General features: G+C 36.7%; 1 protein-coding gene across 11 annotated transcripts in view; it reads right to left on the reverse strand.

Annotated features, from left to right (window-relative positions):
• The window catches only part of dop (microtubule-associated serine/threonine (MAST) protein kinase dop), a 1172801-nt gene that overhangs the window by 134649 nt on the left and 1022195 nt on the right, over nucleotides 1-15957 (reverse strand). Inside the window, exon 1 of one of the 11 annotated variants that reach the window (XM_081761425.1) lies at nucleotides 7759-8369. The exons of 9 other annotated variants lie outside the window; for them this stretch is intronic. In XM_081761425.1, the coding sequence (XP_081617551.1) occupies nucleotides 7759-7842 (84 nt within the window). In that variant the 5' untranslated portion in view covers nucleotides 7843-8369. Of the gene's footprint in view, nucleotides 1-7758; nucleotides 8370-15957 lie in introns of those variants that run through there. One more of the 11 variants, XM_081761428.1, reaches the window with a different exon arrangement.

Consider the following 15957-nt stretch of genomic DNA (forward strand, 5'->3'; position numbering starts at 1 on the left):
GTTGTGAGAAGCTGCTGCAATAACTTGCATTTATTTATTTATTTATTTATTTATTTATTTATTTATTTATTTATTTACTTACTTAAAAGCTCAAATTCGTCTTCTTTTTTTTTTTTTTTTTTTTCAAAATCCCGACATTTTACTGCCAACTTGGATCTCTCAATAAAATTTGAAGTCGTAGAAGTTATGGGGATTCTAAAATTCCTATGGTTATTTTTTTTAAGTTGTTTAGAAACGAAATACGTTGGCGATTTTTTATTCAGGATTTAGATTTCAGGGCTTTCGACATCTATGGTCATGTTAGCCCGTCACGTTTTGAGGGAAAACGTTCCTTGGCGATCGGACTATCCGGGGAAAGAGAAAGAAGAAAGGATTGGGTAAGGAAGGAAGCGGCCTGGGACATATAAGTTTGGTACCACTCCGGCATTTGCCTGGTGTGAATGAGTAAAACCTCGTTCAGGATGGCTGGCCTTAAAAATTTTTTAACACTTTTTGACCGAGTGCCCCCCACCGGGAATCGAACCCGGGACAGCTCGCAGGCGATTTTTGACTGGATATATAAACTTATACTTTAATACATACCATATTGTATGTTTTAGTTGTCACTCTATTGCAGAAACTTAATTGCAAGCATCTTTCAATAGAGAACACTGAATGGTACGCCGGTTAAATATGGTAGAGTGGTCTAACGCGGTTGCAAATACTATTCGAACGCCGCTCATGGCATGCTTGTTATTTCTCATCGTCTCTTTGAGCCCAAAGAGCAAAAGGATTGGACCTAAACCTTAAAAATATAACAATAAATAAACCGAATTGAAATTTGAGTATGAAATTAACTATGAAATAAACTGAATATTGTGTTTTGAAATATATTTACTGTTATTGAAGTCACATATTTCAGTGTAAGGTTGTCTGTCACTGTCAAATGATAATTCTTAATTACTTCTGATCTATATTTGTCAGGGTTATGTGGCTACAACGCAAAACAATTCTTGAAATATTCGTTATTTTATATTATATTGAAAATAATGAAACATATAAGGATAATTAATAAATTAAAATACCTAAATGTAAGCATAAACAATAGCAGATTCATGTGTACACCATATTAAGGTGTTTGTTTTGTATGGCGGAACATTTTCCGTAATTAATATTGAACCCGGAAGTAGTAGTTAAAAGATATCTATCACTTCCGGATTCAGTAGAAAGTTTAGAATAGAGACGAAATATATTCTTGGGACGCTTAACTGCTAGCAGAAAATCACTTCCTTTCATTACTGTTTTTACTGCATGGTGATCAAACGTTTAAACACAAAGTGGTTGATCTCTGTCACTTCTGATTTGAAGAGGGAGATTAGAGTGTAGATGGAATATATTCTTGGGACACTTAACTGATTTACAGATCACCGCTTCCCGCTATTTGCTGCAGTTCTTCATAATAATCTACGTTAAAACCGGGCTGGTTGTTAATTTCTGCCACTACCAGTTTGAATAGTGAGTTAAAGAAAAAGATGGTACCTATTCTCTTAAAAAAAAATCCCCCCCCCAAAAAAAAAATCGCTTCTCGCTGTATCTTTATCGCCTTCGCTCTACGTAGATCAATATTAAAACCAAAAGTTGTACTGGATTTCTAACACTTTCGGTTTTAAGTAGTCCTAAGGAGAAGATGAACGCAATTCTTGGGGCGCCTAATCAATTGTCCAAAATCACTTCTCGATATCTATTACCCCCTTTTGTTCTATAGTGATCAACATGAAAACCAGAAATGGTTCAATTTAACACTTCCGGTTTAAATATAATTTCTGTCAACGAATTTGGTCCTTAACTTTTGACACACTGCAAGCTGACCAAATCTGATGGTCAGGATTCACCACGTAGTTCTCGAGATTGTTTGCTTCTCGGACGGAAGGACACACGGACTATTTTGTGGCAATAACACTTGTACCGCCTGACCGATCTCGATCAAATATTCAACATAGATGATGTTCGGATCTGAGATTTTTTTTTATCACTTCACTTTGACGGTGCAACTTAGGGGAGGGGTATATATATATATATATATAATGATCAAAAATGACTGATCCGAATCCTTATTTTTCGAGGTCGCTGAGATGTACAGTGACACTTCTGATGCTGTTAAAATCCAAATTCACCGAGCGAAGTAGCTCAAGTGGTAGAGCGTTGGCTTCGCACATTCGGGAGGTCGTGGGTTCGAGTCCCGCTCCCGACCATCCTGACTGAGGTTTTCCAGGGTTTCCCTCAGTCCTACCAGGCAATTGCCGGGATGGTACCTACTAAACAGGCCCTGGCCGATACCTTCCGAAATCCTTTCCATTGTTATTGTTGTTGTTGGATATCCAGTGTAAAATGGCTTCTGAGCTGTATCTGGTGATTGATAAATAAATAAATAAATTCAGCCCCACAACTTGCACGAGGGGGAGGAGGGAGATATATAAAAATAATCCAAAATGATGTATCAGAGCGCTTCAGTAATAGTTAAAAGTGACTGAATAACGGAACTTATTACTAATTTTTGTTATTTTAACCCAGGAAGCAGGCAATTGACGCTAGTTACATATAAAAATGTTCTGACAAACCAAACCCCTTAAACATCTCTTTTCATTTGCCTGTATTAAAAAGTAATACTATGATACGCCAACATATCTATTATACATATTACACTTATATTTTCAGAATACAATATATATAATTCATATATGAGAATGGTGATATAAATAAAATTTGCATCCTGTAGCAAAAACGATTCTATGCAGCGTCTCAAGATTTGTTGACTTGCAAATATTTTTTTCATGAATCGCTAATTGAAACCCTCAAGACGGTAGATCATCCGTCAGTTGTTTCTGCTACTTTCTAGCAAGCTGTCCTAAAATAACAAACCCTGTTGCCAATGCCAAAATTGTGCTTAAGCATTCTGTGCCCTACATCTTTACTCCTCACAGGAATGCAAAGCAGAACATCCGAATATGACAACGAAAGAAACTGTCGTACGGAATATAACACTTTCTAGCGCTCTAGAACAAAAAGGCATAGTAATTTAAATGTAGAAATACATTTTTTTTGTCTTTTTGACTACGTACCATTCAACATAGTGCAATAATTAGTAACAAGTATGTTAGCAGTTAATTACAAATTCTGCACAGTCTTTTTAGTTATTGTATTAAGTGTGTGCTTACAGATATTGCATTAAGTGTGTCGTTTTTAACGAGTCATCAAAATGCTATTTAAAGATGTTAACTTTAGCAATCATTATTAAAACCGACTGTTGATGTCTCCGCTATGCCATAGAGAAAAAGATGCTTTCTCGATAATACAATTTATTCATGTGTCAATGACTTTTACGGATTTACTGAACTTCCCATGCATATTTCGAAAATTCTGGTTTCTACCTTAGGATAATGTTACACAGTGACGACTTCAGAAGTTTTCCTCTTGAAGAACTTGCAATACTGCAAAAGTTCTGATACCCCACGTTAATAACTGATAACCCAGGGGAATTTTGTAGCTCATTCTCCTCGGGCTAATCCTGAATTAATCCTGAAATCACTGGTGTCATTAATTCCAAGGATTTAATTTTAAGACGACATGAAGAATAAGGATATGCTACTAATGATAAGCGACCTTTCTTGATACTGAATGGGCTGCAACAAAAATACAAGAAATTCCTCCTTAAGTGCCCTCAAATAAGCACCTATATACTTCTGCCGGAAATTATAAAGAAGATTTTCGTTACTCTAACAATAGGGACGGTTTTTCTGGAAACTTGAGTCATATTTCGTGAGATTTCTTGTAGGTATTTAAAGTCTATCTAAAATTTTTATTCTTTTCTACTTTGTTTTAATTATTCATCAATGTGTGCATTTTACATTATTGTGAATATCTTTTATTATTACTACTACAATTATTATTTTGAGCTTTGCATTTCAGTTTGATTGGTTGGCTTGTTTTGTATTTACATCTTTTATCAGCAGAAAGGCTATATAAGATGAGGCCTACAGTTTAAAGAGGAAAATCAACCAGTTTTCTTGGATTCGATGCACTCCCACTGGGAATTGATCACGGGGCATCGAACATAAAAGGCACACACTCTAGCCACAACATTAGGAAATAGGGCGAATTTTACATTTTTGTTTTGTCACCAATGGTTCATTTAGAAACCAGTGCCTACCGAATTTCGTTAATTTCAATTAAGGCTTTTTATGTTAGCTTTCAAATTGGACAAGTGGTCATGGGATTCAACCTACTTTCTATATAATTTATGCATTACTCCACATTAGTGATGAACGGTTCCAAAACGACTCGTTCCAAAAGAACGAATCATTTAGTGGAACGAAACGATCGAATCTCTGAAAGAAAATGGATTGACTGTGGGAATAAAAAGACGGATTCATTCAGTGTAGTTGACGGATTGAATCAGTGAATTTGGTTGACGGAACCAAAAGACAGACAAGTGTACAATGTTGATTGATTAATATGTACAGAGTTGGAAAGAAGGAATACTTCAATCCAGGTAGACATTTTACGATGAAGCGAATAATTGAACCCACTGCGCATGTCTAGAAAAAAAACATACCTTTATTATTACCTTCTGCATCCCTTTGCGTATAGTAAGAAAAAAAAATGAAAAAAGAAATCAGGAAGAAATTAAACTTTCTGCACATGTCTCGAAATATTGCAATCCCTCCTTGCAAGCTTGTATTTATTCTTCCTTTTCCTTGTCAAAACCAGATTTTGCAATAACTTCTCTGTTAATTAAACGTGGTTTGACTAATTTGGTTGAAAGGATGAATCATATTGGAGAACCATGTGGAAACTTGGGTTTTAATCCGTCACTGTTAAAAGGGAATGTGAACCGCTTAAATATAATGAAATATACCATTTAACAATGATTGATTCAGTCAATTCAACGAAACCAAAGGATTTAATCCAGAGGAACGAATCCTTATTTACAGGTAGAATGTATAAAAACAAATTCCGAATAATGAACCAAACTACCCATCTCTACTTCACATCAAAATTACAGGAAATTATTTATATCATGAACAACTTGAACGTCTCCAATGTTACACCCTCATGGATAAAAGGAATAATCAGTTTGCTACTCAAACTCCATTTTTTTCTATGCTAATGTCTTAAGCATACAAGATAAACAAATTGAATGTCACGGAATTTGTCCATCCAAATTTGAGCCTTTAAAATTTGATGTACGCTTATTTGGATGTAATGTGTTCTACTCATTTTGTGTTCTTTATATATATCCTCCATTATATATATATATATATATATATATATATATATATATATATATATATATATATATATATATATATATATATATATATATATAGGGCCGGATCCAGAATTTCTTGAAGAGGGGTGCACCAATAACTACCACTATATTTGATTTAAGTTTTTAAATGCCTTTAAGGCATGTGTGGTGTGAATGAGGAATATTACTCTGTTCAGTGAATCCTTTTCCTTCAACTTTCAAAAATCGACTGAAACTATTGCTTTTGCAAAACTAAGCTGTTTTTAAGCATCAAACGGACACATGACAGCAGAAAGTTTCGGAAAATTTGGCTTTTTCACTGCTAGGTTCTCATTTCAGATAGTGTATATTTACATAGAAGGGGCGTGCATGTACTCCGGTGCACCCCACTAAATCCGGCCCTATTATATTATACTATATATATATATATATATATATATATATATATATATATATATATATATATATATGTGTGTGTGTGTGTGTGTGTGTAATGTTAAAAAATGCCCAGCCTAAGCGTGCGTCTCACGTCACTTGTATCTGTTCTTTGCAGATGAATAAACAAATAAACAAAGTATCCTAATTCTCTTATTCATTGGTTGTTCACTCATGTGCAAAAAAGAGAATCTTAAGTTTCCTCATGACCAAGTTCTGAGAAAATATTCCCGTGCAAAATTAGAATAAATGTCACAACATGTAATCTCTCACTGGATAATAAAAACAAACAAGTCTAAAATGAGCGAACTACATTTCTCACATTTGAAATAAACAAGACCGGAGGTATATAGAGCACTATTTAGGAAATCTTGGAAATAAACCTTTGGGTAGACCAAGAAGACAGCTGGAGAATAACATTAAGACAAAATTTTAGTGAATGGGTTAACTGGGTTGATTTCACACACGAGTTGAAATAATAGAAAGTTTACAGTTTCTTAAAGCTATGGAGTTTAACACTTCTTTCACCCATAATTGTAATCATGATTAAAGAAATATATAAAGATCCATTTCTTGTTTTACATACTTATTACAAAACTCAGTAATAAATCGTTCCACTTACGAACAGGGGTGTCATTTAGGAGAAGTAGGAGCAATTGCCACCCCACAAGATTTTGAGGAATATATATATATATATTTTAATCGATTGTCTACTAATATACTAATACAAAACGTGGAAGTCTTATGTCAATGGTGCTCTTGCCCCCTCAAGCGAAGCCCGAAAGGACGCCCCTGCTTACGAACCCACTTACCGAAGTTTTGAAGGAAAGATCCAAATCTTTTTGTACATTTTACTTATCCATGTTTATTGACTCAGGATGGATTTCGATCCATGAACTGGTTGTAATACGATAGGGCTATTATTCCTCAAAAAATATATGAAAGTCAATTTAATTCATTAAGCTATCACTGCTTAGAATGAAGATACTACGATGGTTTAAAAGGCATCCTATAAGATCCGTGCGAAAGCGAAAATATGATTTTTTTCTCCCAGGGGAGACCCCATGTAGAATAGGGGTTCAAAATTTGTAGCATGTTCTACCAAAAGAAGAATGTTGGCCACGGTGGTTCAGTGGTAGAGTGCTTAACTCTGGTGAGAGAGATCCCTGGTTCGGTCCCAGACATTGTGAGTTTCGGCAAACAAGACTGTACCAGTAATTTTCTTGGAATTCTCTCATTTCCTCCTACATTTTCATTCCATCAATTCTTTCCTAATCACTCACTTTCGCCTCTCTTTAGCCTAATAGGCACGATCGTGAGGCCTAAAACCACACATTTCACGTTCTTTCTAAACATAGCCTACGCTTTCTCCTATAAGGTGATATCAATAACAACAATAAAAGCAGATATTTCTTTAAAAAAGCAAAAAAACATTCGGACATGAGTCCATTGCTCTAATGTCCTGCAGACCACATTGGTATTATTTGGTCTGCATCTTTCTTCCGGTCGCCGTCTTTCAAATACAAGCTATGAAAATCAAGAAGGAAAAGCACAAGAAAAAAAAAATAATTTGACATTTTCGACTTACAGTGCACTTCTTCAACGTTTTAATGATATGCTCTCTAGGCTTTAGCCGATAATAAAGGCAAGTCATTTACAACGATGAAATAATTAGTAGAATGAAGATAGTGAAAATTAATAGGTGAAATTCGCGAATGCTACTTTTCTCTGTATGAGCTCATATGACCGGAAATTAACATTTGCACTATATTCAAACCCTCTACTACTGACTACTGACCCATCAACAATTGCTGATAATTTTGTGCAAGTTATATGGCTACAGAGAATTGTTTACTTTTCCCACAACATGGTTTGTCGAATAACGTGATATTTTGTTTCTTTTATTGCTTATGATAATTTCGATTAAAAATATTGCCAACACATACAGTTTGACAAGTTAACTTTGAAATGTAACATATTACATACTACTACTGTGTATCTTAATTCATGCGCCTGCGTTTCAATGAAAAGCTTACCAGACATTTTCCAAATGCTGCCGTCACATCACATGCGGTTGGTTTCGATCCGTTTACAGGCGTGGGTTTCCGAAGGAGGGTCATTCATCCAACGAATGTGCACCTCCTACATGTGATGTATGAGCAGATCTCACTACACACAACTACAATAACACTAATTACACACAAAACATCACTGATGATGAGCACGTCTTTTGAAATTTAACAAGGAATTTTCATGTTGCACAGGATGTAGAGCAAAACCATTCCTGTTCACTAGCCAAGCATGCGGACGCTGGTTTCATACTGTAGTTGAGAGCGACGTTGATGGGATGTGTTTTTCTCATATCTTGGATGTAGATAATCCTGCTTCGTTGTTGAAAAGCCTGAGGTACAAAGTGTGAGAATCTCAATTCACGTGCGCAGTGCTTGCTGGTTTTTTTTTTTATTTTTATCGTTCGGCTTCGCACCACACGAGACAACACTAAAAAAGACACCGGAACTCACTTTGTATGCGACTTCAGTGCAGAAGTCCTTTCGTCGTATCATTCCCTGCCTCTAAGCCATGCAAGCATGCCGAACCCGCGAGAGCTACAAAGCTTTCCTCTACCATGCTGTCTTGTCTTTCCAGTTGCCAGGGGATATCAACCGCTTTTTTTTCTTTTTTGCCGAGTTTTTTTTCTTTTGGAGGGGTACTCGAAAAGTCTTCTGCTATACAGCGCGTGAGAAAGGTTCATCCCAGCTTGGCGGGAGTCTACAAAACTCATGAGTCATCACACGGTTCGCCCACAATTTGAGACAGCAATGCAGAATACCACGCCTACCACAACCGTAATTATTGGCTAACTGGAAAGGAGGAGTACCTTACATGAAAACGTGGAAACACATGCTATCTCAGGTACGGTACACGTTCGCTCATCACATCCGCTGTTTTTATCCTTTCTTTTTCTCTCTCTCTCACTCCCTACTATAATTGAGAGTAATCTATTCTCCATAACGCATACCAACACACTGGAAAATTTGTCCTTCATTACTCATCTATCAGAGTAAACAATTTGTGGAAAGACCCATGTTAGCATGAATTCCCGATTTCAAAATTAAAGATATGTCCTTTTCTTTTTTAAACAATATAGATTATTTTAAATATGACATATAGATACTGTCCTGATCTTTATTGGTTGGCTTTTTATAGTTTATTGTCCCGTTTGTATGTATGTTTGTATATATATATATATATATATATATATATATATATATATATATATATATATATATATATATATATTATGGGAAATTTAATCATTCCACGAAGAAGCCAAGGTGTTGACCTGGGCTCTGTCTATTTTAAATGCCCGCTGTGAAAAATAATTAATACACATTAGGAGAGAATCCCTCCTTAAACTTACAGAATTCTTATCGATTTTTCCCCGGACACATAGACGGAAAATCAAAGACAGCAATCAGGGCCTAGAGCTGAATGGTATTCACCAGTTTATAACGTATTCTGATGATGTAAATATAATAGGTGCTGATAGGAGAAAAATAGAAAGAAATGCAGTGTTATTAAACACTTGCAAGGGCATGGGATTGGAAATAAAAGCAGAGAAAATGCATGGACTAAATACATGGAAGTTCGCCGGGATCATAATACTGCAAACTATATGGATGCGTCAAATATCAAATAATACTTTCGACAAAATGGATACTACCAAATATCTAGAATCAATATTAACAGATCAAAACTATATTCACGAAAAAATTAAATAACTAAAAACAGGGAATTCGTGTTATTATTCAGTTCAAAATCTTTTGTTGTCGCAATTAATCGCGAATTTTGTCGAGAAATTTGAGGCTTAAAATATATAAAACGATAATCATGCCTGTTGTTCTGTATGGTTGTGAAACATGGTCACTTACTCCGAGGAAAGAATATAGACTGAAAGTGTTTCAGAACAACATCCTGAGACGAATATTCGGACCCAAGAGAAACGGGAATGGGGAATGGCGGAAACCATAACGAGGAACTACATAATTTATACGGTTTACTAAACATTGTTCGGGTCATCAAGTCTAGGAGGCTCAGGTAGGCAGGTCATGTAGCCAGAATGGAAGAAAGTAGAAACGCTTTCAAAAGTTTTAACTGGAAATCCAGTCAGGAAAGTGACCATTTGGAAAACCTAGGCGCAGATGGGAGGACAATATTAAGATGTATTTCGCAGAAATAGAAATACAAAGTAGAAACTGGGTCCAACTGTCTAAGGACAAGCGTCAATGAAGGGCTTTTGTGAACGTTATATTGAACCTCCGGGTTCCATAGGCCATACAGTTACTTAGTTATAGATATAGCAGCATGTAGGTAATGGACTCCCCCGTCAGTGAGGGATTAGCCCGGGGTCCTAGCCCTAGTTTTTGAGTGCCAAAAATAATTTAAGCTATATATATATATATATATATATATATATATATATATATATATATATATATATATATATATATATGACACTGTGAACTCATGATAGACCTATCATGGTATGGGGGATGGCTTCCCCAAAATTTTTATCTTTTACATCTTACTCTGTCCCTCCTATAACTCGACAAGTTTCAAACCAAGATGCGCAGATCGCTGCGGAGCACTTCGTATTCCGCCGTCCTCCCCACTACTCTTCCATCCACTGGTCTGGCTTTGTAAGTTCCAGTGATACTAACTCAGCAAACTTATGCTACAACAAATATCACCTGCTAAAATGTTTAAAGTCCGAATCTTACTTTTTTTTTTTTTTTTGATAGGTAAGCAACCTCATGCTAGAGGTCTGCACGAGCTCGGGCCTAGGGCTGGGCCCGGGCCGTAAATTTTTAAATAAACAATAATATTTCTCTGGACCTTTTCGGGCATAATACAACGATATTTTCTGGAGAACTTTTAACGCACACCTAAATTTGTAACTTGAGACGCCCTAACTTAAAATCACTGTACAATTGAGAGAAAAGCTGTGTAATATAGAAAAAAAAAACTAAAAGTAACAGCAATAAATATGCTTAGCTTCTCTGAGTGAAAATACTGCTTCTTACACTGAATTAAAGGAACAAGAGCATTGGGAACGTGTCTTGGTTTTTTCTTCAAGACAATGTCAGTTTATATTATCAGAATTTATATAATGACTTCTTTTTTTAAGAGAATTCATAGTTAACTAAATGTAAAGGATAACCTTTATTTCCTTGTTGTCTCTGAATCATGAAAGCTTTTAAACTGCAAAATTAAACATTTAATTGTTGCAAATAAAAAATACACTTTTGCCTTAATTGTTAAGTTTTTGTAATTCGGGCTTATTTCGGGCTAATTTGATTATCACATGGGGCCTGGCCTAGATGCTAAAACATATTTCTAACTCGGGTCGGGCCTCATATTATTAATTCACGGGCCGGGCCCGCGCAGACTACCTCATGGAGACACTGTAAGCAGTGACGCTTTCCGACGGGGCGATCCCTTCACGCCTTCTGAAAGGAAAATTTCTCTTTTTATTATTTTTTCATTGGTACGAACTGGCACAGTCAATATACAGCTTTTACACTCAAATGTCGTAGAAAATCCTCAGACCATTCCGCTCCCTGCAGATTGCAACACTGCAAAACATCATCGTCGTGGAGAAGGGAGTGGGGAAATGTAGGATTAGGTGCGCAACAGCTAGGCTGCAGCGTTCTGTTTACAAACTTTTTTACTTATATAGCCTAACATTCCCCTTCCGCTCGAAATCGAGGAAACTGGATGAAGTATTATGTCAAGAATATGGGATTTTGTATAACGACAGCACATTTATATCGGAGTAATACTGACGTATGTTAATGAATAATTAATAGAAAGTTCTTGTAGTATGTGTTTTCCTATTCCCATTTCTACGTCATCCTTCCACTACAACTACTACTTAGTACCCAGTTTTCCTGCACATTTTAGTCTCTCTGCTACTAAGTTGGTAACACGCATGCTCAGTTCCAGGTTTGATTCCCCCTGGAGTTACTCGCCTCGGATAAAACTCCAGCGGTAGTTAGGATCTCAGTAGTAAATTCTGTCTTATGTAGAGTCAGCACCAATAAAAAAAATCCAGTCAAAGAATTCTCTATTGCGTTTGGAACCATATGAGAAATAAACTGGTTAACCCCCTATTCTTCTCGCTTCTAGAACAACACTTGGATAAGTTGGAACTAACGAGTTACTAATAAGTAACGTATTGTCCTGTTTACAGCTACGAAGGCCTTGAATACTAACGATCAGACATACGCAAGAGTTTTCATATTACGGAATTACAATGAGGTTCAAATCAGAAACATGTGTGGAACAATAAGCCATACAGTTGTTCATTAAATGCTGTATCAGTTTTAAAGAAAAAGAGACTCAAAAACAAACAAACAAAGGGAGAGAGAGAAGGAAATACGCAACATCAAATTTTATCACATAACAAGAACTGCCTGGACATCTTTCTAGTTCCGCGTTCGCAAATCTGCTACAGAAGGTCAAGAAAAAAATATATATGCGTCATCGTGGTCAGACTACAAAGTATCGAATCATAAAACGATCTTTCAAGGTTTAGTCCAATGTAGTGATTGCTATTATATAGTGTACTGACAAAGGAAAAGTGAAACGCATCAATATAACGTTGCTTTTTCTGTCCAATTTCTACGAAACTGTAATCGTCAGTCGCACCGGTGCCTTGCACCGTACTAAAAACCCACAATCTTATTTGCGAAGAGTTTAGTTCTAACTTTCTAACACGCAAATGCATTCCGCGCTCATACGAAACAGGACATCGTGCAATTTCGTGTTGCACGGCTTCTATATTAATCATTTTTCACCTTAGTTTTTTGCTCGTGGACTAGTGAACTCAGTACAACTTGTTAATGGGCTGGCAGATGTAAGCAATCTCCTGTAGTTTTCATGTAAGTTTGATTGGATTAGAAAATGAAATCTTTAAGTTTAACGTCCCACGATTCTGTCGTCTAGACTAAAAGAGAAGGTGATGATAAAAATAAATGAAATGGTGGAATGAAGAAAGTGGAAGGAAACGGGATAACTCTGAGAAAACTTTCGCATACGGTGTTTGTCCACCACAAAGATAACTTGGTGCGAGCAGGGATCGAACCAAGAACCCCATGTACCGGAAGAGAACGCTCTACCACTGAGCCACCGCCGGCACCAGTGATTGGATTAGAGTTAAGGATCGCTTTTCAGCAATCGAGCTACATGGCACATAGACACACAGTTAAAGTAGAATCTGAACCATGCTAAAACGTTCAAATTTTAGGATTTCCAATCGAGAATAAAACCCGAAACCAAGTGCACCAAAGGCGCACGTGATAACCATTAGACCAGCGGGTAGGCTACCAAAGTTCAAAAACTGCTGTGTGACCTTCGGTTGCCAACTTGAACACGTTTCAGGGTGAATTTGTACAGTATTTTGGAAAAGTCTGTACCTACCTCATATGAATTTTATTGTTGGTAATCTGGATACAAAAAAAAAAAAAAAAGCAATTTTGAATGAAGTTCTGTGAACGTACAATTGTGTGTATTGAAGTCGTCGTACGGGACACGGAGGCTCATGGTAGAGCGCTTACGTCTAGTGTGTAAGGTCCCTGATTTGATCCCCGGCCAAGTAAGTTTGTGGTGGACAACATCGTGTCCGTTCGTTTCCTCCCACATTTCATTCCACTAATTCTTCGATCATCATTCACTTGCCTTAATCATCGTCTCCCTTAGCCTAAAGGTTAAACTTAAATGTTTCATTTCATTTCATTTTGAAATTGCTGTATCTGTTTTGAACTTACCCGAGAGCTCGCTCGTTGCTAAACAGTTAGCGTACGCGCCTTTGGCGTGGGAGATCCGGATTCGATTCCCGGCGGGGGCTCATGTGTTTCGGACTCCCCGTTAATCAGTAGGTCCATGTATCATATAGCCTCGCTGCTGAACGGGACGTTAAACTAAACTCAACTCAACTCAACTCAAACTTACCGAATAATGAACACCCATGGTTGGAGTGGGTATGCAATATGTTGACGACTGTATATTATATATCTATATATCTATATATATATCTATATATCTATCTATATATATATATCTATATATCTATCTATATATCTATCTATCTATCTATCTATCTATCTATCTATCTATCTATATATATATATATATATATATATATATATATATATATATATATACAAAGACTAAAATACTGTAGAAAGAAATTCAATGCTTAATCTTTTTGCAGTATCTATTAGCATATTTAGAAGCTCAGGAATGTTAACTGTACACTTCATGTGTTACTTAACACTTCAAATTACTCACTCTTCGTCACAAGTTTCCTTTCTTTTTCAGAGCTCCTCCGTGGCTAAGCGGTTAGCGTACGCGTCTTTGGCGCGGGAGACCCGGGTTCGATTCCCGGCGGGAGCTCAGGTGGTTCGGATTCCACGTTAATCAGTAGGTCCACGTCTCATATAGCCTCGCTGCTGAACGGGACGTAAAACTCAAAATCAATCCTTTCTTTTTCTTCTTTCTTCAAACTGACTGTTTTAGTATTTAAACTTGTCAGTTAGGATTGCTAATTCAAAGAAGAGAATGCGTGCGACCACCACTTTCACATCAACTTGCATGCTTAATATCTTTCTTTCAGTTTAACGTCCCACATTTATGCCTTTGTAGCAAGGGCGTCGATCCTGGGGGGCCAAGGGGGGTGCACCCCCCAAAAAGCTAATGTGGGCCCCCGCATTGTATTCATGAATGTAATTTGTCTTAAAATCTTCATATTATATATATATGCCTTCTGCATCTGTTTGAGCCCCTCAAATTTATAGAGAAATCGCCGCCCTTGCTTTGTAGACTAAGGAAGATGATAATTAAATCAAGTGAATGATGATAGAAGAATAGGTAGAATGAGAAAGTGGGAGGAAACAGGAGTGCCCCGAGAAAACTCCGGGTCGTGATGTTGTCTACCACAAACTTATTTCGCCGGGGATTGAACTTAGGACTCCACCCACTAGAGGTAAGCACTCTACCACTGAGCTACAGTGCTCTCTTGCATGCTTAATAAAGAAATAAACATATTGAGGAAAATCTATTCTTAATACCGAATAACACAGGATGAACACTAACATTAAAGAGACGAGAAAATCACTGATGACTGAAAACAAGAGGAATTATGACAAATATGAAAATTTGGAGACCGAAAGTAGAACTAGTCACTAGTCTTTGGTTCATGGTTATTATTATTAGTGAAGCCCTGAAATGTGAATTGGAAATCAAAACAAGAACGGGAATAGCGACAGCAGCATTTAAGAAATATGAACGCTGATGGAGACAGTAAAGCGAATCACGCGATGGGGTATGGATAGCAACAGTCAGGAAGGTACAAAGGAATTTATTTCCGGAGGGGTCCAAATTCAATGTGACGATAAATTACATTAAAATTTATATTTAAAGAAACATCCCTAAAATTATGTTAAATTTGTAGAAAAGTAGGCATTTCGAGGTTTCGGACCCCAGAATCCACTTCCTGCATACGTTTCTAGCCGCCGTTAAAATCATCGTTACCTGTTAAGATGTTAACAGATTGACTCCATTAACGAACTCTGCCGAGATAATCACTCTAACAGATTGACTCCATTAACGAACTCTGGCGAGATAATCACTCTAACAGATTGACTCCATTAACGAACTCTGCCGAGATAATCACTCTAACAGATTGACTCCATTAACGAACTCTGGCGAGATAATCACTCTAACAGATTGACTCCATTAACGAACTCTGGCGAGATAATCACTCTAGCTACCTATGGCAAAAAGACAAATTCAAAAATCCACTTATACTTATGGGATATGGGCTATAGACAACCACTTTTAAAATTGCCGTTATTCGTTAACAGTTTAACGGATTGACTCAATTTGCAAACTTGTCTGAGTTAATCGCTCTAGCTATCTATTGAAAAAAAAAACAGTTTAAAAATTCACTTACATGTATGGGATATAGGCTATACATAGCCACCGTTAAAGTAGCCGTTATCCGTTAACACGTTAACGGATTGACTCCAATAGCAAAATTTTCCGAGGTAATCGCTCTAGCTATCTATTGCAAGAAACATAATTTAAAAATTCACTTACTTGTATGGATATGGATGATAGATAACCACCGTTAAAATCGCCGTTATCCGTTAACAAACTAACGGATTGACTTC

The sequence above is a fragment of the Thermobia domestica genome, chromosome 6, assembly GCF_964235325.1.
Source record: "Thermobia domestica chromosome 6, izTheDome1.hap1.1, whole genome shotgun sequence".
Taxonomy (NCBI): domain Eukaryota; kingdom Metazoa; phylum Arthropoda; class Insecta; order Zygentoma; family Lepismatidae; genus Thermobia; species Thermobia domestica.